General features: G+C 42.6%; 1 protein-coding gene across 1 annotated transcript in view; it reads left to right on the top strand.

The window, feature by feature from the left end:
- BMP6 (bone morphogenetic protein 6) overlaps positions 1 to 27,279 on the top strand; it is an 85,180-nt gene that overhangs the window by 49,570 nt on the left and 8,331 nt on the right. The window contains exons 2-4 of the mRNA XM_042836825.1: positions 12,972 to 13,164; positions 24,052 to 24,200; positions 25,037 to 25,234. Coding sequence (XP_042692759.1) covers positions 12,972 to 13,164; positions 24,052 to 24,200; positions 25,037 to 25,234 — 540 coding nt within the window. The remainder of the gene's footprint in view (positions 1 to 12,971; positions 13,165 to 24,051; positions 24,201 to 25,036; positions 25,235 to 27,279) is intronic.

Consider the following 27,279-nt stretch of genomic DNA (forward strand, 5'->3'; position numbering starts at 1 on the left):
TCCTGTCACCAGTGAGAAGAAACCATCCCTGCTCTTGCTGTAAGCACCTTTCAGATATTGGAAGAGAGCAGTAAGGTCTCCCTTCAGCATCCTTTTCCTCAGACTAAACAGCCCCAGTTCCTTCAGTCTCTCCTCATAGGACACATTTTCTAAGCCCTTCACAAGACTTGCTGCCCTTCTTTGGACCTGCTCCAGCACCTCAGTGTCCTTTCTGTACTGAGGTGCCTAAAACTAAACACAGTACTCAAGGTGAGGCCTCGCCAATGCTGAGTACAGGGGCAGGATGACTTCCCCAGTCTTGCTCACCACACCATTCCTGATCCAAGCCAGGATGCCATTGGCCTTCTTGGCCACCTGCGCACACTGCTGGCTCATATTCAGCTGACTATCTATCAGTACACCAAGGTCCCTTTCCATCAGGCAGATTTCCAGCCACCAGATTTCCATCCAGATTTCCCAAGCCTGTAGGGTTCCCTGGGGTTGTTGTGACCAAAATGCAGGACCCAACACTTGGCTCTATTGAAACTCATACCTTGGCCCATCGATCCAGTCTATCCAGGTCCCTCTGTAGTGCCCTTCTCTCCTCAGACCGATCAATACTCCCTCCCAACTTGGTGTCATCTGCAAACTTTCTGAGGGTGTACTCAATCTCCTCATCAAGATCATTAATAAAGATGTTGAACAGGAGTGGCCCCAATACCAAGCCTTGGGGGACGCTGGCAGCCAACTGGATTTAACTCCATTGACCACAACTCTTTGGGCCTGGCCATCCAGCCACCAGCGGAGCGTACGCCCATCCAAACCATGGGCAGCCAGCTTCTCCACGAGAATGTTAATAGAATAATAATGTAACAAAATAATAATGTAATAAAAGCTTGTCTTTGAACAGAGATTGTTTTTCCCACTAAACATATTTCATTGTGAGGTTTTTTCCCTAATTAAAAAAAAATAAACAATCCAAAGTATTAAGAACATGATTACAAGAAAATCATTTATTATGGAAGTACTTGTTAGTAAATCTATTGTTTCTACCAGTGTTTTTTGCATGCCCTGCTTTACCTCAATGCTTACAGCAAGATCCGAGAACTTTCTTTCACCCAGACTTTTTCTGGCTCACCCTGGAGCAAGGTTGCTCAAACTTTTGATTTTTTCCACATGGTAAGGACAGAAATGTTGTCTTTGTCTCACAGAAAGTGTTTTCTAACTCTGAATGGAAAGATCTTCTAACACTTTGAATGAATGCTATCTCCAGTAAGTTTAACCCTCTGTCTAACATATTTTCCAGCTCAGATTTTCATCTGATGAAAACATATCATCTAGTGATTCTTTCCATGCATTTTGCTGACAGGAAAGGAAATAATGCTGCTAGAAACTCTTTGGGATCTTGAAATACAAAGGTGCCATTATTCAGACTTTTTTTTAAAATGGCCTTGGATGAAAAGCGTGGGTCAGAAGTAGTCTGAGAGATTGTATATGTCAACACCTCGCTGAGACATCACCAATGTGGAATTCTATATTGGGGTGACGACACTTTAAAGAATGCCCAGAAGGATTCTCTTCGGCTACTCAGACGAGTGCATGTAAATCAGGTATTCACAGATCTTCAGAAAACGAACAGAAAAGTCCACTGAAAAAACCTCCTTGGAGTTGGCCTATTTCCTGTGATTTTCTAAATAGTGTCAAGTAGCCAAAATCTGTGGTCTAGACTGGTTTGTTCTGCTGCGTTTTTTTTTCTTGGGGATTTACAAACCACAGAGAGTTGGAATGGATCAGGACAAATATTTGCTCATGCACCTACTGACAAGAGCTTTCAAAATCCCCCGTCTCGTTACAACGCACACGTGAGCATTAGCACTCACATGGGTTAGGTAAATACAAGGAGTTTCCTCCCTACCACGACCTCTCTGCCTCAATTTTGATTTAATGGAGACAACACTTTAAACGTGGCGTGTTTTCATTTGGTCTCCTGTGGTGTTTTCTGCCTGGTAAATCTCTAAGAGATTGTTATTGTACCAGAGAGTGCATTTTTAGAAGCCTTTTTATCCCCCTCCTTTCCTATCAAGCATCTCATTACTCATCTTGGAGCGCTTCATCACTGCTGTTTCTGGGTTGGAGGTTTCTCCAAGTATGATAGCAGCTGCAGCTAATAACATAAAGTACACAACGTTGATGTTCCTGTGCTCCTATTTCAACTGGAGTTTACTAGGACGTGCAATATCACTGCTGGTCGCTTTTCTGCATGTGCACGTTACACACAGCTTTAGCCTTGTTGCATGTACATGAGGACTGCAGTAAAAGCATCTGTTCATGCAGGCAAGAACCTCACTCGTTAGGGTGGTTTAATGAACAGAGGTAAAAACAATTCAATACATGTGCATTAAAAATGTTTTTGCTTGTCAGATCACCCTAACATATGTGGGTTCGTAAAGAGAATGTGTTGAGAAGCTCTCCTGATCCAAGCTTTCTAATGATTGATGGTTTTCTTATTAAAACCCAACCAAAAATTGACCAGATGTGGCAGATGTGAGATCCGTAGCATTGCCATGTTGCAGTAACTTGAAAAAAAGACGTTAAAAGTCTTCTAAAATAGCTGATTTTTTTTTATATCCAATGTGCTTGCCACTGGGTCATAAACTAAATTCATTGTTAGATCAGTTTGGCCCGGTTGACAACGTTAAAAACACTTCAAGCATGATAAAAGATAAAGACCAATTTTAAGACCAACATTTGAAAAGGGTTTGAGATTCTTATTCAGATATCCCTCTCTCTGTACATTTATTTACTAGAAATGGTCAGGATCCTGATGGTTTTCTCCAACCATGGCATGTGAGTGGTCAAAGCAAGAGAGGAGGGCATTACTGAGGGAGAGGGAGTGGAAAAATAAAATCAGTGATGACAAGGCTGCATTGGGTGGGGCAGAGAACTTCTCAAATCACGAATCGCACAGAGCGAAGATGTAGAAGCCAAATGTCTGAAAATTAATTTGTGGGCAAGCAGCTCTGCTGGGAATTTGAACACATTCCCTTTTGTTCTTTCTGAACTGTTGTCTCCAGGACCCAGATAACTTAAAAGAAAATGCTTTCAATGAAAGCTAGAGATGCCTATGTCCTGGCTGCTTTTTAAACCAGAGAGGTTTATTAATATCTTGTTTGTTAACCTGAGGACTTCTTGAGTCAATTCACGTGCTGTTTCTTTAATACCATGTGTAACATTGGTTTTAAATGCCTACATCATAAGGGGTGCCTTACCTATCTGGTGAAATTGAAATGGGGGAATAGAAAAAAGAAAAAAAAAGAAAAAAAAAAAAGCAAAGAGAAAGAATTTGGCAGAGTCTGTGCTTCTTCCTGCTGGATTTTTCTCAGGTGAACTACTCAGCTGTGCTACTGTGCTAAAGTCAGGCCAACTCTGGAACTAAGGATTATTCCACAAATCCCACTTTAATAGTTCTTTTAACGGTGGTTTTCTGCAAGTCTTACTTTTTCCAAGCATTTCCCAACCTGACCAGGATTCTCCCACCTTCCATAAAGCATTATATCTCATGGGGCTTTTGGTCACGCCTGGAGCTACAGCCAAATGCTGAAGCTGTGTATCCCACAGGTCCTCACCCGATGCAGGGCCGCAGCCTCCAATCTCTTTATCAGATGGACAGAAGCATTCCAAGTATGCTTCTGGTCACCAGGGGATGTGGGGATGTGAAAAGTAATGGAAAAGGAAGGCTTAGAGAAAAGCTGCTAGACAAAGTGGGGCTTTTTATTAAGGGCTTTTGCTTTATTAATTTTCTTTTAGGGATTTTTTTTTATTTTTTAAAGACTGAAATTCTTTATCCTTACGCAGGTGATTGAAGCAGTGTGATGTCATTTTCTTTTTCTAAAGACAGACTTTGAGAAACTGAAAGGCTGCAGATTAGGTAAAACTATTAATGAGCATTTTATGACCAACTGCTCCAACTGCCCACAGCGGCCACAGCTTTCTGGCTGCTTGGCTCTCACCAGTATTATGTTGGTCAACAGCAGGCGAGACTTCAGAGCAAAATATCTCCTCAGGAATCTTTGTTTGCCAATGGGAGATGAGATGTGTTCACTCCAGGGTCAGGAAGATGCTTTGTCCATTTGGCTCGGCATTGGATATCCATGCTCTGTTTTTCCACATTTCTGCTGTTGTCTGCCTTGGGACCCATCGCAGAGGTTAGAGCAGCCCCAGGGCCCGTTTCAGGAGTTGGTGTGAGGTTTTTGTTTTGCTCAGCTATGTGGCATTGCCTTACGTTATGATAAAATTGTCAACTGAGAAACTGATGTTTTGTGTGTATTTAGCACTGCAGTCATCTTTGGGTTTTGGAAGGCACTTGTCATGATTATACTCTTTGCTTTGTCCTCTTGGAGAGCCTGGCTATGGAGGAGATAGGGGAGAACACTTCCCAGCAGTTCCTCAGTCTCCCTTTCACTTTTTCACTTTTTCCCTAGAGCTCAAGAGTTAGTACCAGTGTGAGAATTTTGAATATCCATGGGGTGTTCAAACCAGCATTCTCTTGTTGCTATGTGTTGTGAATGTGCTTCAGATTGTGTTTAAGATTAAACAGTTATTTAAGAGTATCGCCTAGAGATCTGCCCCAAGATGGGATAGTTCTAACTGGCAGGGGAGTCTAGGCAGGAGCCTGGAGTGGTGGGCACCCACAGTAGCTTGAAACTTCACCTCTGAACAACTGTAGAATCCTGAAAAACTAGTAGAAGATTTGGAAAAGTCTGCTGTCACCTTGGCAATTCTAAAGAGGCACAAACCACTGCAGCATGCTGGGGCCTGGCCTATAGCTATCGGGCTCTACTCAGTGCTATTCAGCATCCTCAGGGGTATGAGAATACTTCTGGATTTTATGACAATGAAATGTACCCTCCGACTCCTGCAGTGAGCCCTGTGGTCCCTCCAAACCCTTCGGTGAGCACCACACTCATCCCTCACCCTCCAAAAAAATAAATAATTTGCAGAAGTGGAAGCCATCCAGCTGTCCATTACTCCGAATTCTGCAAATGCCACAGGCAGAAGGACTGAAAGACTCTCAGTTGAGAGACCTCCTATCACTGCCCACAGACAACTGGCCAGGTCAGAATTGCCTGTTGTGGTTTCACCTGGCAAGTGGCTCAGCACCACACAGTTGTTTACTCACTCATCTGCCTTCTCAGTGGGATGGGAGAGAGAATTTTAAAAAACCAAAAACAACCAAAAGAAAGCAACAAAAAAATGAATTAGAATCTTCAAACACATCACTCATTCTCTGTCCTCATCTTTTCACCTTGCTTTGGCCAGACTCTGCTTCATGCAGTCGTTCGGAACTGCAATCCTGTGTACAATACTAAACTGTAATGCTCAGCGACACAACTCAGTGTCTGTGGGATTCACAAGTCACATCAGTGACACTGCTGTCACAGCTTGGTTGTGTAGCCTTTGGAGCAGTGCTGCTATTTCTGAAGCACAGATGATTTTCTCTGTGCATTAGCGTTCAAAGGACCTTTCTTCAGTGCTGGGTTAAACATTTTCAGTGATTTATCAAATCTTAAATGCTTTGGGCAGCATTTTTACAGGGACTGATTGCACTGTGTTGAGGAGGTACCTTTTTCAGTTGGGGCTATTAAAAGGAAAGCTGCCTATGATGCAGAGACGAGTGCTCAACAAAACATAAGCAGATAAGGTAGCTTGCAAACATTGTTACACTACCTGCTTTCCTAATTGCTGTTGGTTGATTTTCAGTCTTGATGATCAACATTAAGTCTGTGTGGTAAAAAAAAAAAAAAAGGGAAAGAGAAATGTAATGAAGCTTTAAATGTTTTCCACTTTGCACAACTTCAGATTTGAAATTTAGTTCCAAGTGTTCAAGTGAATCGGTTGGGACTGCTGTAAATTCCTATAGAGGGCAGATAATTTAGTGAGAGAGTGTGAGATAAGCCAGGTAACTGCTGCACCATTTGGAAAACCCTGAAATTCAGTGGATTCACCCTGGGCAGCTGTTTGACTGCAGGGAGCTGCCACGTGAGCAGCAGTTCCAGTGGTAAGTGCAGCGTGACTTGCATCCATCCGGGAGCATAGGACATGCAGCCATGGGCGCTAGCAAAAAGATGAGGGTTAGAAGAGGAACAGGACAGGGAAGTCCTCATCCCTTCATGTGTGGTGGCAGAGCGCTGCCAGTTGCTTGTGGCTGCTCCCACAAATGCTGGCTCTGCCTGCACGAAGCCTGGCTGCGATGTGTGTGTGGGGATCGGGAAGCATAATGTTATTTTAATCATAAATTATTTGGAAACTCGATACAGAAGTAGCTGCAGATCACTTATTCAAGAGGGGGGATTATTTATTTATTTATTTATGAAAACTTTTTTGCAGTCGGGGTCTTTATCAGCTTCTCAGTGGGAACTGCATTAATATTGCCACAAAAATGCAAACAGTAGTGCCTTGCTAAAAACAATCTGGCACTGCTAAGCAGAAAGATGTTTTGTTTTCCTAAGATACAACACTGTTTCCAGTGGAAGGACCTGCCATGTGTGCCAACATATGGAAAGAAAATACTGGTTTTGTTAATGTCTGCGTTCAGAAGCTTTTGGGAGGGGTTGTAGGAGGAATCTACAAGGAGCTGCTGCAAGGAGAGGGAAAGCACAGGAAAACTCAAAAGTTAATGCCATGGATAAGATGCCCATGGTCTGCAGTGAGCCTCCTGGACTTAACCCCCTGAAGCACCCCACAGATGTCTCCTTGCCACTACATGTGCTGGTGCCAGCTGCCCCCCAGCACTGCCTGCTGGCCAGGGCAGTGGGAACGCCTTGCTGACCGTACAGTAGGCGTCATGGTGGATAGCGTGGAAATGCCCTTTAATACTTTCTGGTGTCCCGTGGGTATTTTATGTTTGGCTAGTGCATTATTTTGATTTCTAAATGGCTTTTTGATTCAGGAATCCTGAAAGGAAGTTGTTGTGCAACTGTTTTAATCTGATTTTACAAGTCGGTTCCAGCTTGATTCCCAGCACAAAGAGGAGCTCAGTTGTATTTTTCAGCCAAAAGTAGAAGGCCCTCCTCTTTTGAAGCTTTAGAATGCTATGTTTAGAGAGTGATTTGCTATTGTTTGAATTTAATCTCCATAATTACATTGGGGTTGGATTAATGATGGGTTATTTTTCCGAATCATTGTTTTCTGGCACACACAACTGTGGAGCATAAAGCCAGGTTTTCATCAGATGTAAGCTGGCGTTGCTCCACAGAAGTTAGTGGAGTAATTCCACTTTATATTGTGGTGGCCGAGATGTGATATTATAGCTGTTTCTAAGAAAGTGCCCTTTTGGAGTTCGTTGGCCTTGACTCTTTTATTATTATTTTTAAGCTGTGTAGGCATTAACTTCCAATTGCATTACATTCATCTTAACAGAACTAGACCACCTCAGCTGAACCCAGAGGGATAAACAGCAGGTGCAATATGAAATTCCACCTTGAGTATCTTGGCTTCTTACTGCTGAAAAGTTGCTTTTATCGTGAAGTATGTAAGCAGTTGTAAATGTGAAAGTTTCATTATTTATATCCAGTGAGCTTCAACTGGCTTCAGAATGAAGCTTGGTCTGTTCATGCTGTACTGCAGATCCAGGGGAGGTGTCTGAGAGTCAGAGGGCCCAGAGGAGGAAGGATCAGACCTTTGGAAGCCTGGAATATATGAGAGTATCATTTGGAAGCGCGGGGATTACACATGACATGGAAGATGGATCTGCCTCCGTGATCGTGGCCATCGGAGCCTGACGTCCATCTGACATTGGTGTACATTGTGGTTTAGTGCAAGACAGACAGCAGCAATCCTTTACCTCAATACTTCCAGCAGCTGTCTGTTCCTGTTGCTGCTCTACTGTTGCACCTGCGATGCACTCAGTATGACTCAAGTCCTGTTCCCTGTTATCAAGCACGAAGTACTTGTGAAGCATTTTACATTTCTAATCATCATAATAAGCTGAATGGGTACATTGTACTCCTTGGGCTGTACTGATTATTCTTCTTGTTCTCTTTTACATAGTATTGAGGAAATATTGAGGAAATATTTCATATCTTAGCAATAAAAGTCAGTTTTAATCTGTCAGTTGAACTGTGGAAGCTGTGGTAACGCTTCAAGTATTTGTGACCTACCCAACAGCTTCACTGCTCCAGATACGATAAACATTGTTTACTTAATGTAGAAAGGGGTTGAAGTAAAATGGAGAAATTTTCTCTGATCTTTTTATGTTGCTATGGTGGCAAATCTCCTGTTAGTGACCCCAGTTTTCAGGGGCTTTCTTTACTAAAAAAAGGGGTCATGGAGGCTGAGAAGAAATGGCAAGTAATATCTTTGTACTCAAATCTAATTCATGAATACCTGTGCAAAACTCATTGTGAAAAGTGATGAATGCTTGTTGCTTTTGCTGGATTGTGGTTCCAGTGGGCCGACAAAGCCAAGTCAGAGCTGAAGCACTTCGGGTGCAAAAGATTGTTCAGATATTTAATGGACACAGAATGTTCCATCCCAAATAGTTGTGTCTTGTTCAGTTGTGACCCCTCTTTCTTTTCCCCCCTCCAAAGAGCCAGGTTGCCACTGAAATTATAATTATTTAGCAGATAGTATATTATAAAAATGTTTGCTTTTGGAGCTGTATGTTTTATTATTTTTGGTTTGAGCTCCTAGAACATGAGCTATAGACTTTCTTAGGCCACCATTGAGATTGTCACCTGAATACCTGACTTAATGCTTCCTCAACATCTAAGAACTTAAAAAAAATACCAAATATTATAATTCTTAGTGCTGTTGTTCTGAAAGAAAACTGTGTTTACTCAGGAATGACAGTTGTGCTGTGTTTCTGCATTCTATTCACTTTAAAAAAGCAGAACATTCCTACATGTGAGAAGAGTTTATCTCGATGACTGCCATCAGAATTAGATTTCCTTTGGTCCAAGGTGTATGCAACTCACTCTAATGGAAGAAGGATGGCATCGTAACCGAAATAGACACATTGTGTTAATTTTTTTTTTTTTTAATTATTATTGTTATTCTTGTGCACTACTTTTAAAGTAACTAGTACTCTAAGCAGTGTGTTATTTTTAAACCAAGGACATTTTGTTCTGAAATTGACTACTGCAAAACTAATTCAGAATATACAAAATTCAAAACCACAGTAACCCTAATTTTGACATTCTTGTCTTTTTAACTGCTCAACAATAGTGTTCTGTTTGTATAGGATTTAAAAATATTTGTAAAGGGGGATGTAAAGAGCTACTGGCAGGCTTCTCTGTTAACGCTTTGTGTGCACACATCCGTTCTGCTTAGAATGAGTTGTAACAAAAACTCCTAGGGTCTGTAGCTCAGAGCCAACTCTGCTTGCAGTGTGTCTGCCTGAATCTGTAGCTTTTAAGGATCTTCTCCTACAAGAGAGTAAGACTGCTCAGAATAATAGTGTGAACCTGAGGATGAATTTTACCCAGTTGTAGTTTGTGTCATGACCTGTTTTTGTCCCTATTTTTGCCTGGCTTGTTCCTAATGTGCTGGCTGACAATGAGGATAGGTTATGGAACGCTCCTTGCATTCAGCCAGCTTTGTGAAGCTGAGACTTGCGTCCATTTTCAGCCAGAAATCAGCTTTGGATTTACCATCTCTCTGGTCAGACCAACCTGAACAAATTTGCGTGGAAAAAGATTGGAAAGAAGCTTGAGAAATGATTCCTCCTTTTTGCTGTTGTCTTGCACTTTGGCATGCGCTATCTGCATTTTGAATAATTGGTCATCTGATGTGATGTAATGCGATAGCAATACAAACTGGGTAATCCTGGGAACCAGCAGCTCGGATCTTCCCTTTCCAAAATTTACTGTTCTAAAACTTGACTTCTTTGTTAAAAATGAACTGTTTCCAGGGAATAAAAAGCCCCCAGAGAAGAACTGTTGGCATTTTATATTTTTAAGCTGTCTTGCTGAATGAAAACAGTTGATTATGAACTTGATGGGGTGACAATGAGTATATAGAACTTAAATATCTCACCACTCCCACAAGGGAAAAAAAAAAAGCACTCTCCATTGTATCATGGGAAGATACATAGCCAAAAAAACTTTCCAACTCATTAAACTTTTATACTCCCTTCATACAAACTTAATGTAGGTTTTATTTTTCCATCCTGTGATGATGCAGGAACACTTCTGAACATAGTTGAGAAAGACACCATCCACTTAGAGCCATTCTGAATGTGCCTTTGCTGTAACAGAAGAAGCTAAAATGCTTAATCTGAAGGATTAAAAAAAGGCTTACTTGTTTGTGTGTTTCAGGTTGTTTACTCTGCCAGCCCTGATAACAAAATCAGTCTGAATGCTTCCTCTGTAATCAGTGTGGTCAGCTTCTCTGATTGTCAGATGTGCTTGCGTAAGGACAGGGGGAAAGGAAGAAAATTAAAAAAAAAACCAGGAAAATACTGTTGTAAACATATCACACAAGTTATAATCTGGGAAAGGGTACTCGGAGTCAAACACCATACCTGATACTCCTGATGCTCTGTGGTTTGAGTGTTTTTTCCCCCTTCTGTGGCTTGTGATTGACTTTTTATTAGAGGGGCAGATCTATATCCCATTTAAACAGCAAGTTTTGTAGCCTGCTGCCAGTACTGACGGTGTTCTTCCTTCCCCTTGTCCTCATAGGTCTTTCTTTACAGTATGTGGTGAGGTTGTTGCCCATTGTTCTTAGCCATGAGTCTGGGGAAAAGCAGCCTTTCTGTGATGCATTGTGCCCTTTCCTGCTGGCCATATTAGAAGGGACGAGGGTTTCAGCAGGTTGTTACACCCGCGAGCAAGGATGTTGTGAGTTCTAAATTGAGACTGGTTGCTTCATCCCTCCGTCTCTCCAAAACAGCTGGTGTAGACGTTCTCTCACCATTAATTACATCCTCTCATGTTGTAGCTGCAAGCAAGCGGCCAGGCTGGGCATGTTGTTCTGCTGTGGACAGCCAAACATGGCATCTGAGTGGTTGGACCCTGAAAATAAGCAACTACGCTGTTTCAGAATGCGTGCCCTGCATCGAGGCGTGGGGTCAACAGGCAGCTCTCCTTCCCCACAGTGCCCACATGAGTGACACCAACCAGTCCAACATTTCTGGGTCACTACTGGCTAACTAAGAGGCAGCAGATGCTCCAGGTGGCGGGTGAATTAATTCCTTGATGGTGTTGCATCGTTTGACTTGGTGCAGTGACTGAGATGCTGAGTATTACCACCTCCTTTCTGGAAGTCACAGGCTCCAGTCACCCACATCTTTCGGTCTTTTGACATCCAAACTACCCAGATAACATTGTGAGAGTGCCAAAGGATCTGTTGGCCGGTAATTTGTTTCGCCCTGTGGCAGCTGCTAAGGCAGCACCTTGAGGCGCGGTGTCCCGCAAAGTGCTCTGCAGCAGCCATGCGGAGGTGAAAGGATTTCCAGGCGAGCTTCAAAGAGAAGGATGTGACTAAGTGTCTCAGAGGGAGCCAGGACGCTTGTCCAGCCAGATGAGGCGGCTCACACGAAAGGGCTGCCAGAGGAAAGGGAGAGGACACTGACGAAACTGAGACTGGGGGATGAAGAGGAATAGGCAATTGGGAAAGGTAGAGAGGAAAATCTCTGTGGGCCATTTCCAGCAGCTAGTAGATACATCTGCTCTTCAAGAAGGTCACCCATGAATAAAGCAACGAACGTCAAGTGCGTAGGCCATCATTCCTGGCCCCGACACAAGCGGGACACATCGATCTCCTTGTGACTCAGTATCCTGTCTGTAAAATGGGGACTGCAGCTTACCTCATAGTGTGTTGTGAGGGTAGTCTCAGGAACACTCTTGCACTTTGATGCATCAAAGAGGAGAAGGGAAAAGAAAGCAACAAAAAGTGAGCACAGCACTGAAGTGCGAACGAATCTATGCTTCCATCACTGCCTTCCCTGAGTTTGATCATCTTCTTAATGATAGTGTAATGGTGACTTGTTCATCACTGATGTATAATGCCTCAGTTACATGGGTGGGAATTATTTTTTGGGTTTAGTTTTTCTTTTCCCTGGGGCCTCAAAAATATAGTTACGTGTGTTTATGTAATGTGTTGATGTTTTAAGCGATTTCTAACAGAAAACTAGAAATATTGAGCAATTAATTGAATTCAAACTATAACTAGTTGCAGTCAAATGATACAAGCTTGGGATGAGAAGTAGAATTTGCAGAGGGCACCCAAAACAGAGAAAATACAAATCCTCAGGCAAGGAGAAGGAGGATTTCTGGTTCGCACCTGAAACTCTGTACGTGGCAGCTTACCTGAGGAGGTCTGAGGCCAGGGAGGACGACTGCAGAAAAGATGATCCCTCCTTGGTTCTCTCAGGCTCAAATAAGCTCCTGCAAAAGGAAGGGGCACCCAAATGTTTGGTTGGCCTTGGCCTTTGAGAGGAATGCCACGTTAATCTTACTCAAATCATAAGGAGGTCTCATGGCTAAAGCACAAACCCGGGAGCAAGAAAACAGCAGCTTTTAGGATCACTAGTGAACAGATTGACCTCCTGCTAGCACTTAATTTTGTCTTTGCCTTTATATACTAAAACAAAATGGAGCTAATGGTCTCCACTGCTGGAAGAGACACGTGAGAATTATGGAAATGCCATAAAGAGTATGGAGATCCATGGGTGGAAAATGCCAAGGGAGGTCATAGCTTCAGAGTTCTTGTGGATTTAATCAGGAGAAAAATGCATGGTCATATTTCACTAGGCAAAGAAAGTAAAAAAAGAAATCTCAAAGGAACAGGCTAGAGAAGATGAACATTTATCTTTTCCAAGTACTGTATTTGAAAGGCCTTAGCTGCATAAGCTTTCCTGGCACATACCAAGGCTGTGTGTGGAGAATAAATATAATTCCTGTTTTGAAGGAACAGGTGGCAGCTTGTGGAGTCCATTTTTTTAAAGTTTTATTCACGGTTCATTTTTGTCTTTCCTTTCCCATCTGCAGTTGAGTACGACAAGGAGTTCACCCCTCACCAGCAGCACCACAAGGAGTTCAAGTTCAATTTGTCTCAGATTCCCGAGGGTGAGGCTGTCACAGCTGCTGAGTTTCGGATCTACAAGGACTGCGTTGTGGAGAGCTTTAAAAACCAAACTTTCCTTATCAGCATCTACCAAGTGCTGCAGGAACATCCAAACAGGTAGGCCATCACCTCCTGTCCTGGAGAGGGATGATGCCAGAAGGAATGCTCAGTGGGACTAAGTTTTGTGCACAAGAACAAGATGTGTCACTGCACAGTGCTTCCCTTGTGGGAAATGGGCATACTGGATTGCAAAAAGGGCCTCAGCCGAGAAAGTCCATGGTGTGACTTTTTTGATGGCAGTACAAAGAGCAAGAATCTGGTGCGAGGCCACAGAATTATAAACCACAGACATTATATTCTGGCATTGCTCATGCGTACTGAAATACATGTAGCCCATTTCGTCTTGATACTACCTGAATAAAAATCATAGCCATTTTGCAAATTACAAGTGATTAGTGCAATCTTGACCAACTCTAGAACAAATAAGGCAAGAGAAAGTTCAACATGCTGACCACAGGTACAAAGCCACTCACGGGCTTTCAGCGATGATGTGATAGGCAAGGAAGAGCTGTCATGAGGGCAACATCAAGCAGCTAACTGTTATTCTGTGGGGAGTGTGGCCTTTGGGAAGGCAAAGAGAAATATTACACATGTGATAGTGAAGAACGTGTTTTTGGGGATATTGTTCCCTTTGTGAGTAGGCTGGAGTGTCTTTTGGGATAACAGTACCTCAGTGCCACGTGAAGAATAGAAGGAAGTCAGATGGTCATGCACATTCCACAGATGTTATCTGCATTGTTCATCTATGGGGAAAAAAAATAATTGTGTTAGCTTGTTTTAGATTTCACGTAGACAGACCCCATCTCTGGATCTGGAGGAAAATCTCTGCCAAGTGTTGATGGAAGTGGTAGATAATCTGTTGGTGATGGTCAGCAAAGAAGAGCACAGAGTAGGTCAGGCCTGTCTCTTTTAAAGTGAAATGATAACTTTTATGCGTTTATAACAATTTTTAGAGTAACCTGAACAAGCAAGTAATACACTGCAAGAAAGAGAATAAATCACAGGATAGACAAACCTTACTAACAAATTCATGAAATCTTTGTTAGGAAGTTAGCTCTTAGTTCTGTATACAGGAATGGTGCTGGCACTTTGTATGTTTATTTCGAGCAACATGCCAGAAACTTGCAAAAAGCAGATTGTGCAGTGAAGTTGCAATTCATGTCCCTTGGAAGGAAGTGCTTCAGCCTTCATGTGTGCTGAGCAGAGCTGGCTGCAAAAGACCTTTGCATGTAATGAGCAGGTTCCTGGATGCTGGTCTCCAAACTAGACTCAGTGGGAAGCTGGTGAGTGTATCATTTCTTTCATGATGAATAAACTGGTCCTCCTTCCTCCTGCTGTTTGACATGCAATTGGGACTGGAAATAGGGAAATAGGGACTGGACCTTCATCTAGGTCCAGACTGCCAGCAGCTCACCATCCTTCCTTTCATGGATACACTGTGAACTGCTGACCTAGAGATGAGTGTCAGTAGTTCATTACTGACCTCTGACTCATCCAGCCTCTCCAAGCTCTCTTTTTCTTTCTTTTACTCCTTTCTTTATTTATTTTTCCTGGTGGGAAGGAGGGATATATTTAGCTAAAGGAACTCGTGATTCAGGTGAATCTACAAGACTTGTCACACCGTCTGTGAATCAGAAGTGGCAAAATGTGGCTCATTGATTCTTGCAGCTGTGAAAAGGAGGTGACCTTCTTCACACGTTGTCCTTTCAGCCCAAAGGACCATATTGTCTTCATATTAAATATACAAACATATGTGAAAACGTGCTTGTGTATAAATGTGTACACATGTAGGAATTCTTTGTACGTATCTGTATATAGAAGTATATATATGAATCAACCTCTCAGTATTAAAATAAGCAGGTGGTAAAAGACAGTCAGAGTATTAGAAGCAGCTTACCCTCAGTGTTGCCTTCAGTGTAAGTTCTGACTCTGTTAGCTGCTGTTCCTGCTGGAGATTCAAACATACAGTCACACTGACATGGTGACGTGGGTAGGCTGTGGATGATAAACATTCTTGAAGACAAACAGTAAAAAATCACAGTTGTTTGCTAATATCTTTTAGTAGGGGGAAAAAATCTCTTCTCTTTGGTTGTTTGTTTTGCCTCAGATTCTTCTAGGATGCCTAAAGGAGTTTTCTTTTCTTGCTGAAAACTGTAGAAGGTTAAAAAAAAAAACCTAGCACTATTTTTTGAAGGAACTTGCTAAATATTTGTAAGGCTTCTGTTGCATTTTAGTGGACATCTTATGAGCCAAAAAATAACAGCTGCCTTTGACTTAAAAAAAAATATTGTGTCACACTTCCTTTAGACTAATAGTTTGAATAACAGCCTGATATTTCCTGACATATGATGATATTTTATTGCGTAAAGAAGAGTCTGTACTGATCTTGATGTTTAACTCGTGAGCTAGCAGGTGACATATAAGGAGTTGAAGTAGCAACTTTCTTCGTCTTGTTCTGTTGGCAAATATTCCTTCTGCTTAGGAAAGTTCACCTCTGAAGGCCACAGAAAATGATGTTCAGACAGTGTTGACAGTCTCAACAGAAAGTTCAAAGGCACCATCATAATTGTGGCTTTTATGAGGTTAACAGTTGTCTGTGACAATTATTTGTAGATACTAAAATACTTTTGGTTGCAAACAGCTCTTACCAGGGCATCTGGCATAAATGGATTTTAACCTCCTCATAAAGGTAGTGTTCACCACTGAGGAAAAAAAGGTAAATGAAAAAAACTGTTCCATTCCTCTCAAAGAAATGAGTTTGCAAGGGTGGGAGATCTGTAAAGAGGGTAAAGAGGAAGATTCAGTATATCCAAATTATCACCTGAGCATGGAAGTATCCCTTTGTTTTGATGAAGTTTAAGGGAGTGGCTGAGTTCAGAATTCCTTAAACAAAAAAACAAGAAGATAATCTAGGGAATAACAGCATCAGCGTGTGACTCCAATCCAAATGTGGGCTCTGTTTAGCAGAATCACTGGGCATTGCTGGTAACTCCATAGGGCACAGCATGTTGGCTACAAGCAAAGCAAAACCTGAGACTTAAAATCTCTATCTTCTGCTGAATTATCAAACTTATTTTTGCCAACATAGGCAAGGCTAAAAGAAAAGATTATGTGCAGCCATTTGAGACGGTCTCTTAGGTAGGGGTGTGTACAGAAAGAGTGTGGATGCTCAGAGATCAATGCTTATTGAAACAGCAGGAAACCTTCAGGGAGCAACTTGGCACTCTCCATGTTAAAAGCAATCAGAAATATGAAAGCGATACTCACGGAGTCTCCAGGCAATGAAACACACATTGTGGACAGTGTGGTCTGAGCACATTCTCTCTTCAAAAAGAAAACATTTTTAATACTGACTCACTTGTGTCAGTAATATTTTCATCTCCCCATTCCTTCCACCCTTTCGTAAGGTTAAAAAAAATAGTGCCTGGAAACTAAGCTTTTGTTTTATAACCAAACCACGGCTCGCAGCCGCATTCTGTCGTAGCACAAACTGCTGGAGATGCTAGTGGGATGTTGCAGAGAGATGAATGAAACCTTCAGGATAGGTCAGCTGTTGGTTGTGTGGATTGGACTGCGGGGTGGAGATGAGCGTGGCAGTGCTGGGGTAGCCTCTGGTTTATTCTGAGTGGGATGGCTTTGGGGATCGAGATAGACTGTGGCCTGTTTGAAAGCTGGGGTGGGATTTTTTCTTCTATTTTTTTTTTTCCCTTCTATTGGTATGTGTAGAAAGTGGAGAGATGATGCTTGTCCCTCTTGGGCTAAACATAGCCTTGTTTCTGAGGTGAAGAACTGGTTTTGTGGAAGACCAGCAAAGCCCTCTGTGACTTCCAATAGCTTTTGGGATTGGATTGCTATGTAAGTGAGACCTTTGCAAGGGAAAAGAGGAAATTAGTTTGTCTCTGGAAACAGATCATTAATTTTTTCTCCTTTCTCCATGTTTCCTCACTCTCACCCAGTGAGGTGTCAGGTCAGGAGCAGGGAGGGAAGGCAGTCTGTGGCTGATCAAAGATGTTAGTCCTCAGATTGGATCATCAGTGTGTTTTCAAGTGTAAATATCCTGTTAATGCAGACCTCGCAACACTCCTCCACTGTCTAAACAACCGATCTATGAAAAACACAGAGGCCTGTGCTAGTGATCAAAGGCAGATACCATACCTTAATGGCCAGCATTTATTAAACAGTTTCATTTGCACCTGGAATGAAATATAAGAACTTGAGAAAGATTCCTCCGATGTGATGAGACACATGTGGACATCAGGGTGCCCTCCCCAGCCACTGTCTGAAGAGCACGTTCTTCTGCTGAGCGCAGCTCCGGAAGGGTTAAGGCTGTCATCACTTTTTAGCTGCCTGTTACGGCAGGCAATAAAGTCTTCCTCTTTGCAACAGGATATTTATACAAATACAATCCGAGCTTCTAATCTAAAGGGCAAAATGATTTGCCGGCAGTGTTTATAGCTTAAAAAATAAATAACTGTCCTCAACTGGATTTTGGACTGGGTTGTGTAACACAGATGACAAAGCCAGCATCAATCTGTTTCAAGTTAGGGTCAGGTTTGTATACAGTGTGCATATATTTGTGTATGATAGAGCTGTTTCCATGATGCTATAGAGAAGTGTCTGTCAGCATTTCAGTTTGACTCCCACTGTGTGTATGCAATTTGTTGTGTTGTCGGGTGGTTGTTTTTAGTAGTTCAAAAGTCACAGTTATTCTGGATGAGACTTAACAGTTCCATAACCAGATGGCTTTTTCTGCTAAAACTAAAGAATGCTATGTAAGCACCTTGTTTCTCTTACATACATTTACACTCTCCTCCATGGCTCAGAAATGCTGAGGAGTTGTACTCTTAACCTTCACTACAACTACAAGGTCCTTCTAGCATCCTTAAATCATTGTCAGGGAAATAAGAAATATGAGCCCTATGCATCTGATCTGGGCTGATGTTTTTTTTTTTTCACTGTTGTGGGTGAAATGTTCATTCCTGAGAGCTGTGAAATTCACAACCTGGATATGCTGGATGTGAGGAAACACCCTTGCATTCAAATATCAGTGCTGGCTTTGCTGGGATTTATCACGGACGTGTAGGCTGAGCTTTCCCCACTATTGGGCTGAGGGAGCCACATCCAGCAGCCAGCTCAAGGTTTCTCACCTCTTTGCCAGGTGCAGCCTTTAAACCCCTCTGCTCTTCCAGTGAGTCTACAGGAGTTAACCTCACACCCCTGCAGACTTTACCTGCAGGGGCAATTGCAGTGACACAGGACAGCCTTTTCAGCACCTGGGAGCTTTTATCAGACAAAGCAGTGGTGGGATGAGCAGTGTGAAGCCCAGCTGACCTGCCTGTCCCTTCAGATGCGTTCCTGCACTCCATTCTATGCATTTCCCTTCAAATTAGTACCCAGTTGCTGGCCTCCTGTTTAGTTCTGGAAATATCTTCATTTGCAGGCTGGAAGCATCTAATATTTTCTTTCACATTTCTAAAAACTTCTTATAGGATGGGCACATCCTTTTCCCTGGCCCAGAGGCGGCATAGCTTCTTCAAGTCAGTTAAACAGATGCTTTCTTCTTTTCCCTATAACGATAGAGATTGCCTTTGCTTTCCATGACAGCCTGTTGCAGGTGCAGGCATTTCCTTGCCTGAAGCTCTGTGCATGAATGAGCGTTGATGGATGAGATTTTCTACGGTGCTTTTAAATCTCTGGAGTAATGATTATTTAAACATACAAAGTTGTTAGGACTTTATATAGTATCTGTTGGCAGTGCCTCATGCTGTATGAGCTTCACATACAATATGTTCTATAAATAATAACATTTTTTAAGAGTTAATGGACTTGCATCTTTTGAAAGATGGTGGATCTACAGTTTTGAAAGGGCTGTGATTTCCAGGTTTTATTCTACGTAGAGCTCCATTCGCCTCTGTAAGAAGTGTATAAGTGCAGTTATTTGTCACTAGTTGATAAGAGCAAATAATCTTCATAGTTTGCTATGTGCAGAATCATTTTTATAGAGAGGTAGTGTCTGTTCACACTAAAGACTCATATCCAGAGGGACTCAGAAGAAAATAGTATTTACTAAGTGTGTTAATTAAAATGTAAATCCCATGCATTTCTGTTCAAAATTCCCTTTTGAGAAACTGCTGTTAGGCAGTCTAGACTATTATGTCAACTTGCCTTTGAAGAAAAGTAAACAAAAAGGTTCAGATGAGGAAAGTTTTAGAGATTTAAAGTAATTAATGCTTTGGTAAATGGCTGTTGATGCGTAACAATCCTTTAAACACCTGGGTAATTGCAAGCTTTGAAGTTGGGCCAAAAATGTTGTTCTGAGCTCTGTAATTAAAATAAGAGACCTTTAACTTGGTCATTTTGAAGGTGAGAGTTCTGTTTATTCTCACTGTCTCCCTGGTAAAACTCCTGCCTTCTCAGGGAAAAAAGGCCAGGGAGGGTGGGAAAGTAGAAAATTTAGCTCAACATATGCGTCTTTATAGTCAGCTTTTTATAGCTTTGGTGTTTTTGGTGTAGCAAAGTTCCATGTTGTAATGTGCAGCCAAAACAGAGAAATTATTTTAATGGGAATGTTTCACTAAGTATAGTTACTTAGATTAATCACTTGACCTGGTTACTAATTTGACTAAATTCTAATCTAATTAGTGTTCAATTAAAGAGAATTAACACCCAGAGACATTTTCTTGAAAGGTTTACACAGAGGTTTAAGTTAACAAAATATTTTTCTTACGGAGTAAAAAGCACTGAAATTAAATGCAAGCTGTTTCTCCTGTAAATGCCCTGAGTGCATGGTTGGGATGCCGGTTTTAAGAATAGTAGCTATATCTGATATTTATATCTGACAAATCATATTACTCTCCATGGACACCGGAGCTAAATCCTGCTGTCTGAATCACACAGGCTCCATTTCTACAGTAAACTGTGTACTTTCTGTTTACTGCAGCCACTTGTGATTACTTTGTTGACCTTAGCTTCTCAGTCCTCCTCCGGTGTCTTCTGAAGGCCACGGAAAGACCTCCATTTCTTTCCTGGGACTTGAGGCAGTATCTTGGGCCCTGAACCTGGACAGAGAGATCCTAGTTTGCGTTAGACATCCTTAGCTTGCATCTTCCTCTGTGGAGACCACGTTGCAGCTTGTCAGCACTTGAAGGGATTACAGGAGGGGACTGACTTTATATGGCTTTAAACCAAATGAGAGGAAATTAGGCGAGATGATAGGAAGAAATTCTTTACACAGAGCATGGTGAGATGCTGGCACAGCTGCCCAGAGAAGCTTGCATCCCTGGAGCCTCAAGGCCAGGTTGGATGGCACTCTGAACAACATGAGCTGGTGGGGAGCAGCCCTGCCCATGGCACAGAGTTGGAGCTGGGTGGGCTTTAAGGTCCCTCCTAAGCCATTCTATGATTAATGTCCTGTCTTGTCTCAGGAAGCTTTTTCAGCTCACAGGCTTAGTTCCTTTTGTTTGTCTTTAATAATATATATTATGCCTACAGCACCGTCATAATGGAAGTTGTTAATTAAACTTATCCAGATGGTTAGGCAGACTGAAAATATAAGTGAGACTGTCGAACAGTGTAGTAACGGTACCCTGAGGCAGGTTTAGGCAGAGAAGATTCACCTTGTCCACTCTTAAGACTTCACCTTGAATATGGGCTTGCATGTGCTTGTGGACAGCACTCTCCAACATGGTGTCTGCATTCTTCCCAAACTATTTCCTTCTTGGCCTGGCTGTAAGGGGAAATCTGTGGCATTGTTTAGCGCAGACAAGAAGCTGATGCATATACCAGTGGGGGCAGACTGTCTCCACTAGGTGTAGTTGCCATTTTCAGATCTTTTTCCTTTATCCAGCAGCATCCTTCGCTTGCAGGAGACTCCTGCTTGTCTGCTGTGTGTGGGCTCCAACTTTTGAAACTGGTAAGGTTGGAGAGTATGGACCCAGTAAGCAAAACCAAGAGAAAAAAAATGGTCCCTGCCACAGTCAGCCTAGAGACCAGAATCAGGAATGGGAGTAAGGCTATGCAGTACCAATAGCTTCTACACTTCCCTTCCTTCTTTTGCAGACCTAATAGGAGAGGATTGGAATAAAAATGTTCTCTGTGGTCTTTAGAAAGCAGAATTTGAGGAAAAAACAAGAGGAAAAAAAAAAAAAAAAAGATGGGCAAATGCAGTTAGGTGGCTTCATTTCCATGTGAATGTATTAGGAGCAAGATGAGGAGTATGGGATTCACATCACTGAAGCCTGTCTTTCTGTTTGCAGCTGTGTTGCCACAAATGGCAGCAGTTGCAGGTTGTTCCCCTCTGTAAGCCATCCCTACAGGAAGGTTCCCGTGGTTTCCCACATAATTCTAGAAGCAGAGGAATGCCAAGTCACAATGTTTTGTAGCCTGGTGAGGTTCAAGTGACAAACATTAACTGAAAACAGACTTAGGCAGAAAATATGAGCATGTTACATGCTAATATCTATCTGGTATGCATGGTATCTGCAATACCTGAATCTGCATTGCTTCATCTAGCCAAGCAGGGCAAAAGCCAGCTGAATGGAGAAACTGAATAAAAAACAGTCCTGTATTTATGAACTCTTCATTTTTAGAAATTATTAACTGGATTGGAAAGACCACTTGTCCCTTTTTCTGCATTTAATGAATGAATTTAAATTTGCCCAGAGACAGTGTGAAATACTGGGCTGAAGTGGAGCATTCTCATTTGGTAGCACTGTACCTTGGTCAGACAGTTTGCTTATTATATTTTTAGAAGACACTGAGATGGGGAAGACCCAGTGGAAGGCAAATCTGTAATGCTGGAGGAAAAAAAAGTGTGATTTGGTAGAAAGAAGAGTTACATTTAGGCATGATAATTCATTGATGTAAGTACACCCTAGGAAATGACTGGGCACTCTGCAGTTCAGCAGCATGAATGTAAGGATTATAGTGAATCACAAGGCGATCATGAGTTAACAGCATGGGTTTTGTGAAAAAGCCAAAATACTGTTCTGTGGTATGCAAGTAGAAGTACAGTCTCTGAGACACGTGAAGATTATCCCTCCACTGTGCTCTGGATCCGTCGGATCTTGATCAAAGCTGGGTCTATAAAATAGCAGTGAGAATAGTTGAGTCCAGAAAACATGACTTGCAAGGAAAGACTGGAGACTCGAGGTTGTTATGAGAAAAGATTTTTATGTCATTTTAGTTAGAAATTATAGATAAAATAGAGAACAAAACAGAAAACCTTCAAGTGAAGCATGACTTCCTGGAAAGATGGTAAAGTTCTAGAGACTGGAAATCCGTGAGATCAGGTCAGGCAAATATCTCACAGGAGTGATGTGGATGTAGTTGATCCTGCTGGAAGTTCAGAGGATGAATGACAATTGGTCCTTTCTGGCTTTATAGGTCTGTGATGGCCAAGTTCCTTTATAAAGTGCAAGGCAATGGGAATTTGTCCAGGGAGGTTGTGGATATTCCCTCCATGGAGGCATTCAGTGCCAGGCTGGATGGGGCTTTGAGCAACCTGGTCTAGAGGGAAGTGTCCCTGCCTATAGCAGGGGGGTGGAACTAAGTGATTTTAAAGGTTCCTTCCAACCCAAACCATTCTATGTATGTGTGTGTGTTTCTGTGAATTCAGGTCTAAGCCTCCTCTTTACATTTTTGCAGAGTTGACTAATTCCATATGCTTGAGTGTTCGTGAAGGCCTATACAGGGTTTGATCTTACAGAGCTCCAAGCAGCTTTGCAGCCAGAGCTATTTGATTTGGGATAGATGCCCTGACCACTCGCTGCAGTTGGAGGAGAAGGTCGGAGTCATCCCTGAGCCCTCTTTCCACTAGAGGAGCGGTGGCAAAGACTCCTGTGGGGAAGGCTGCTGAGTCAACCACAGAGTGCGGCTACCAGTGAGGCAGAGGAAGGCCTCCACGTTGTAAAAATAGCTGCACGAGGAGCCCTAATATACTTAAGTGCTTATTTTTCCATGTGTGATGTCATGTAAACCAAGCTGCTGGGCAGTATGACATAGCAGTTGGCCAAAAATAAAATGTAACCCAATCAAAACTTATTTTTTCTGAAGTTAACCTTTGATGGGTGGAAGGGATAGGTACTCTGTTTTTCCAGTAAGTTATTGTTAGAAAAAAAAATCCACAGGGGGATAGGCAAGTGGAGATGAGACTGGTGCCTGGTATCCACTTTGTGACTCTGATCCCCTGTTAAGGACAGGAATCATAACTCTCTTATACAGAAAAGTTATGCATGTAATATGTATACAGGATTTCTCTGGGTCCTTCTACAGTTGATTTCATTGAACTAAATTTTTGGGCTTGCTTGATTCTGCAGAAAAGGCATAGATTTGAAAGCATTTGAAGCTGAAACCTAGGAAGGAGAGCCAGTACCAACATCCTTGGAACAACCCTCTCTAATCCATGTTTCTAAACCATAGCAAAATGTTTTTATGGGCCATATGGTAGTTCATCTTGTTTCAGTTTTTGATGCTTGGCGTATTGCTTGATTTTTTTTAATTTTTATTTTTGTCAACTGTGGTAGATCTGCCTTGTGGAAGTTGGGCTGAAACCACTAAAGCCCTTTCAAAAAAGTCATTGAATGCCTGGAAGTGCTGGTAATTTGACTGCTATCCTGCCAGGGCTAGAATTACTCTCTTCAGGAAGAAGAGTGGCTTATGAATCTCTTGCTGATGGAGAAACGCCCAGACCTAAGGACTGAGATTCCTTTTCCTCCAGCCTAGAAAACAGTGGAAAAAACTTTGCAATCTTGTTTCACATGCAGAAGCATGTGCATGGTGTGAAAGAACTCTGGATACAAACAGGCAGAGTTTGTGGGTTGTTTTTTAATAGCTGTAAATATTTCTTTTAATGATTTCTGCTTTTGTTTCCCCCAGCACTGTACCAGCAAAAGCTAGGGGAGAAAAACCCAGATATCACTATCTTGTCATTGCTCTTCTTTGCAGAGCCTCTGACCTGTTTCTGCTGGATACACGGGCAGTGTGGGCTTCGGAGGAGGGCTGGTTGGAGTTTGATGTCACTGCCACCAGTAACATGTGGGTGATGAATCCTCAGCACAACATGGGACTCCAGCTGAGCGTGGTGACCCGCGACGGTAGGTCATGGATCAGTTAATGCGAGTTCATCTCACAAGCCTTTTGGATGCTGTCTGGAAGTGGTGTTAATGGCAGCCAGTTTGATGTTGGGAATGAGCAACCAACCTGCCCTTGTGGGCTGGTGAGGGCAGCTGAAATGATAGCATTTCACAGGAATTTGAAAGGTGGAAAAGGAGAGAAGAGTCTGCAAGGGAATATGAAATTGGGTTTTAGAGGATAAGCAGTGGGGACAGAAAAGATCTAGGTGAGCACGAGATCACAACAAAAGACAACGACGTCTTATCTCTACAGGAACAAGCCTCTAATTATATGTTTTCTTTTTATCACTTCATCTTAGAGTTTGGTATGCTTGTGGGGTCAAATGTGACCAGAAGGATTGTCCACTCTATTCCCTGAGGAAATGTTAGTGCCTCCCCAAATGTGCTGAGGGCCCGTTCCTGTGTTCTGACCAATACACCTTTTTTCTTTGCCCTCTGCTTTCCTCAAAGATCTCCTAAACCCTTCTCTGCTCCTTGTGTTTCACCAGCAGCAGAATAATGTCCTGAGACAATCAGGCTTTGTGTTTTATGTATCTTTCTCTATACCTATTTAAGACCTAAAATGGAGTAGAAGTACCACAGGAGTACAAAGAGCTGAGTGCCACGATGGAGCCTCTTGTCTCGGGTGGACAGGTTGCTGTTGTAAAAGTGTCAATAGGTTATAGTGGCAGAAGGGAAGCAATAGAAGAGAAACAGCGTGATCAAGAAGAGAGGAAATAGTGCTTCTGGGAATGCCGCAGCTCTGGAAATAGCAATCCAACTGCGCAATTTCTCTAACTCTCCTGTTCGATTTGAAGGTTTCAGTGTAAATCCTAGAGAAGCAGGCCTTATAGGGCGAGATGGCCCTTATGACAAGCAGCCTTTCATGGTGGCGTTCTTCAAAGTGAGCGAAGTCCACGTCCGGACTACGAGGTCAGCGACAAGCAGGCGCAGGCAGCAAAATCGAAACCGCTCCACTCAGGCTCAGGATGTTTCCAGGGTGTCAACTGTCACAGGTAATCATGGAAAGCCCTTTCTGGCTGGGAATTGGGGTCGCTTCTTGGGATGTTTCTTTTTGCATTGATGTACAAAGGCAAGAAAGGGGATCTGAAGTGGGATGCTGCTCTTTGGGGGTGCAGGTTGCATCTGCAGTATAACGGGAGAAGGAATCTCATGTAAGGGGTCTTACAGGAGTCCTCAAACCTGGGCTGGAATACAGACCATCTGTGAAATCACAGACATTGAATTCAGTTTTTGCCTAGACTCACACCATGTGAAATACCGAATTTACAAGACTCAATATTGGTGTACACTGAGCTCTAGCATACTTCACGCATGCATTTTTAGCAGGATCTTCTGTTGGTTTCCTTTGGAAAAGCTGGTAGAACAACACAAGATTTCTTTTTTTCCCCCCAAAGGGAACAGCCATGTAAATGGTGATGTATGTTTTCAGCTGTGCAAGCAGACTTGCTTGTTTGCTGTGGAAAGTTTGCACACTGCAGGTGTTGTACAACAACCTTAGGAGTGCTGTTACGTGATGGTGGGATGTATGGGAACTGCTGAGTCACGGCCTGAACCTCTGATTGATCACTTGAGGCGAGCCATGAGTCAGCCAGAGAAGCACAGGTGAAGGCAATTCAGCTGTGCTGCCAGAAAGAGTGGAGCCTGGCTGCACCTCTCCTAGAGGTGGCTGCCAGTGGGGAAGGATCTCTGCTGGAGATCGCCTCTACTGGTGTTTTGTGGGTGAGCCCTGGATAAGAAGGCCTTCTATTTATTTTCTTTTGTTATCATAGTCTACTTTGCCTAACTCTCTTGTTTATTTTGTGACCATAATTTCCTAATATTCTTTGATTATACGTGGGACAACTCTGAAATTCTGACAGAAACTGAGAAAGTCCTGCCGTGTACATCTTGTCTGCTTTCCAGCTGCTCTGCCTTATATCACAGTGCTGCAGTCCTTCATTCATCATATACCTTCTTTCCTCTCAAACATTTCAGTTCATTCCAAGCTACTTGATTAATTTGCCTATGCTGCCCCCTTCTTTTCCAATAGGATCCCTGCTTTTCCAGCACCTATAAATGACCATACCCCCAGGAAGAGAGGTGATTGCTTTTTGTCAGTGCACCTTCAGACCCAGCATGGGGAGATGAGCCAGCTTGACCAAAACTGCAGTGAGAATTCTTTGGCTGCCTTCTCTAGCATGCTTGGGCAGTGGGCAGGCTGCACCCATGATGGCACTGCACATGCTGACAAGGTGCAGGTATGGCTGCCAGTGGTGCTGTGCTGGAGGCTTTGTCCTCTGGGGCTGGCAGGATAGCTGGGGAAAGTGGGCTAGGATGAGACACAGGGACCAACATCCATCTGCCATGCCATACCATTGCACTTTGCTGGGGTTAGTGGCTGGGTAACCTCCCTGCCCAGAATGTACTGTTTGTCCGTATAGGTACTCACTTCAGACTCAGGATAGGCTCAAGCTTCTCCTTAGCTCCATAAGCTTTGCAGTGCTAAAAACAAGTTTTGAGTCCTATTAAATCAAAAGATATAGCTCAAAGCTCCAGAGGGAAAATATATATTGGGCCAAAGGGCCATTTTTACATTGCTGCCTTCTTTACTGCACCAGGCATCAGATTATAAAAGTATAAAAAGACAAAAAGGGAAAAAACATAGCTGGCTGTTCTGCGGTCTTAAGTGCTTTTTTGAGCTCTTGTAGCTCAAAGGCAGCTTTAATTTAAAACTTGGAATTTGGCAGTTCAGTCATCAACAAGGTATAGTTGAGCCTCTGTGGATTTAAGGTGGGGAAAGGGAGGAGAATTTGATGTTAAGATGTATGTTTGTTTGGTTTCTGTGTTTAGAAAAGAGAGACTGTGTCAGCTTATTTTCCTTTCTAAGTGTGACACTCTCAGACTCTGTTCTCCTTAAAAAGTGGTCAATTTAATAGCTTGAGCGGCACCGGGCATCCCGAGGAGGGATGACTTCATGAACTAATGTGCATTTTTAGCATTGGTGAGAAGGAAACTTCTTTTTCAGTTGAGTGGGTTCCTGTGTCCATGCTGCACTGAT

The sequence above is a fragment of the Centrocercus urophasianus genome, unplaced genomic scaffold (genome assembly GCF_019232065.1).
Source record: "Centrocercus urophasianus isolate 14NV4802_14NV808 unplaced genomic scaffold, USGS_Curo_1.0 seq_11, whole genome shotgun sequence".
NCBI classification, from domain to species: Eukaryota; Metazoa; Chordata; class Aves; order Galliformes; family Phasianidae; genus Centrocercus; species Centrocercus urophasianus.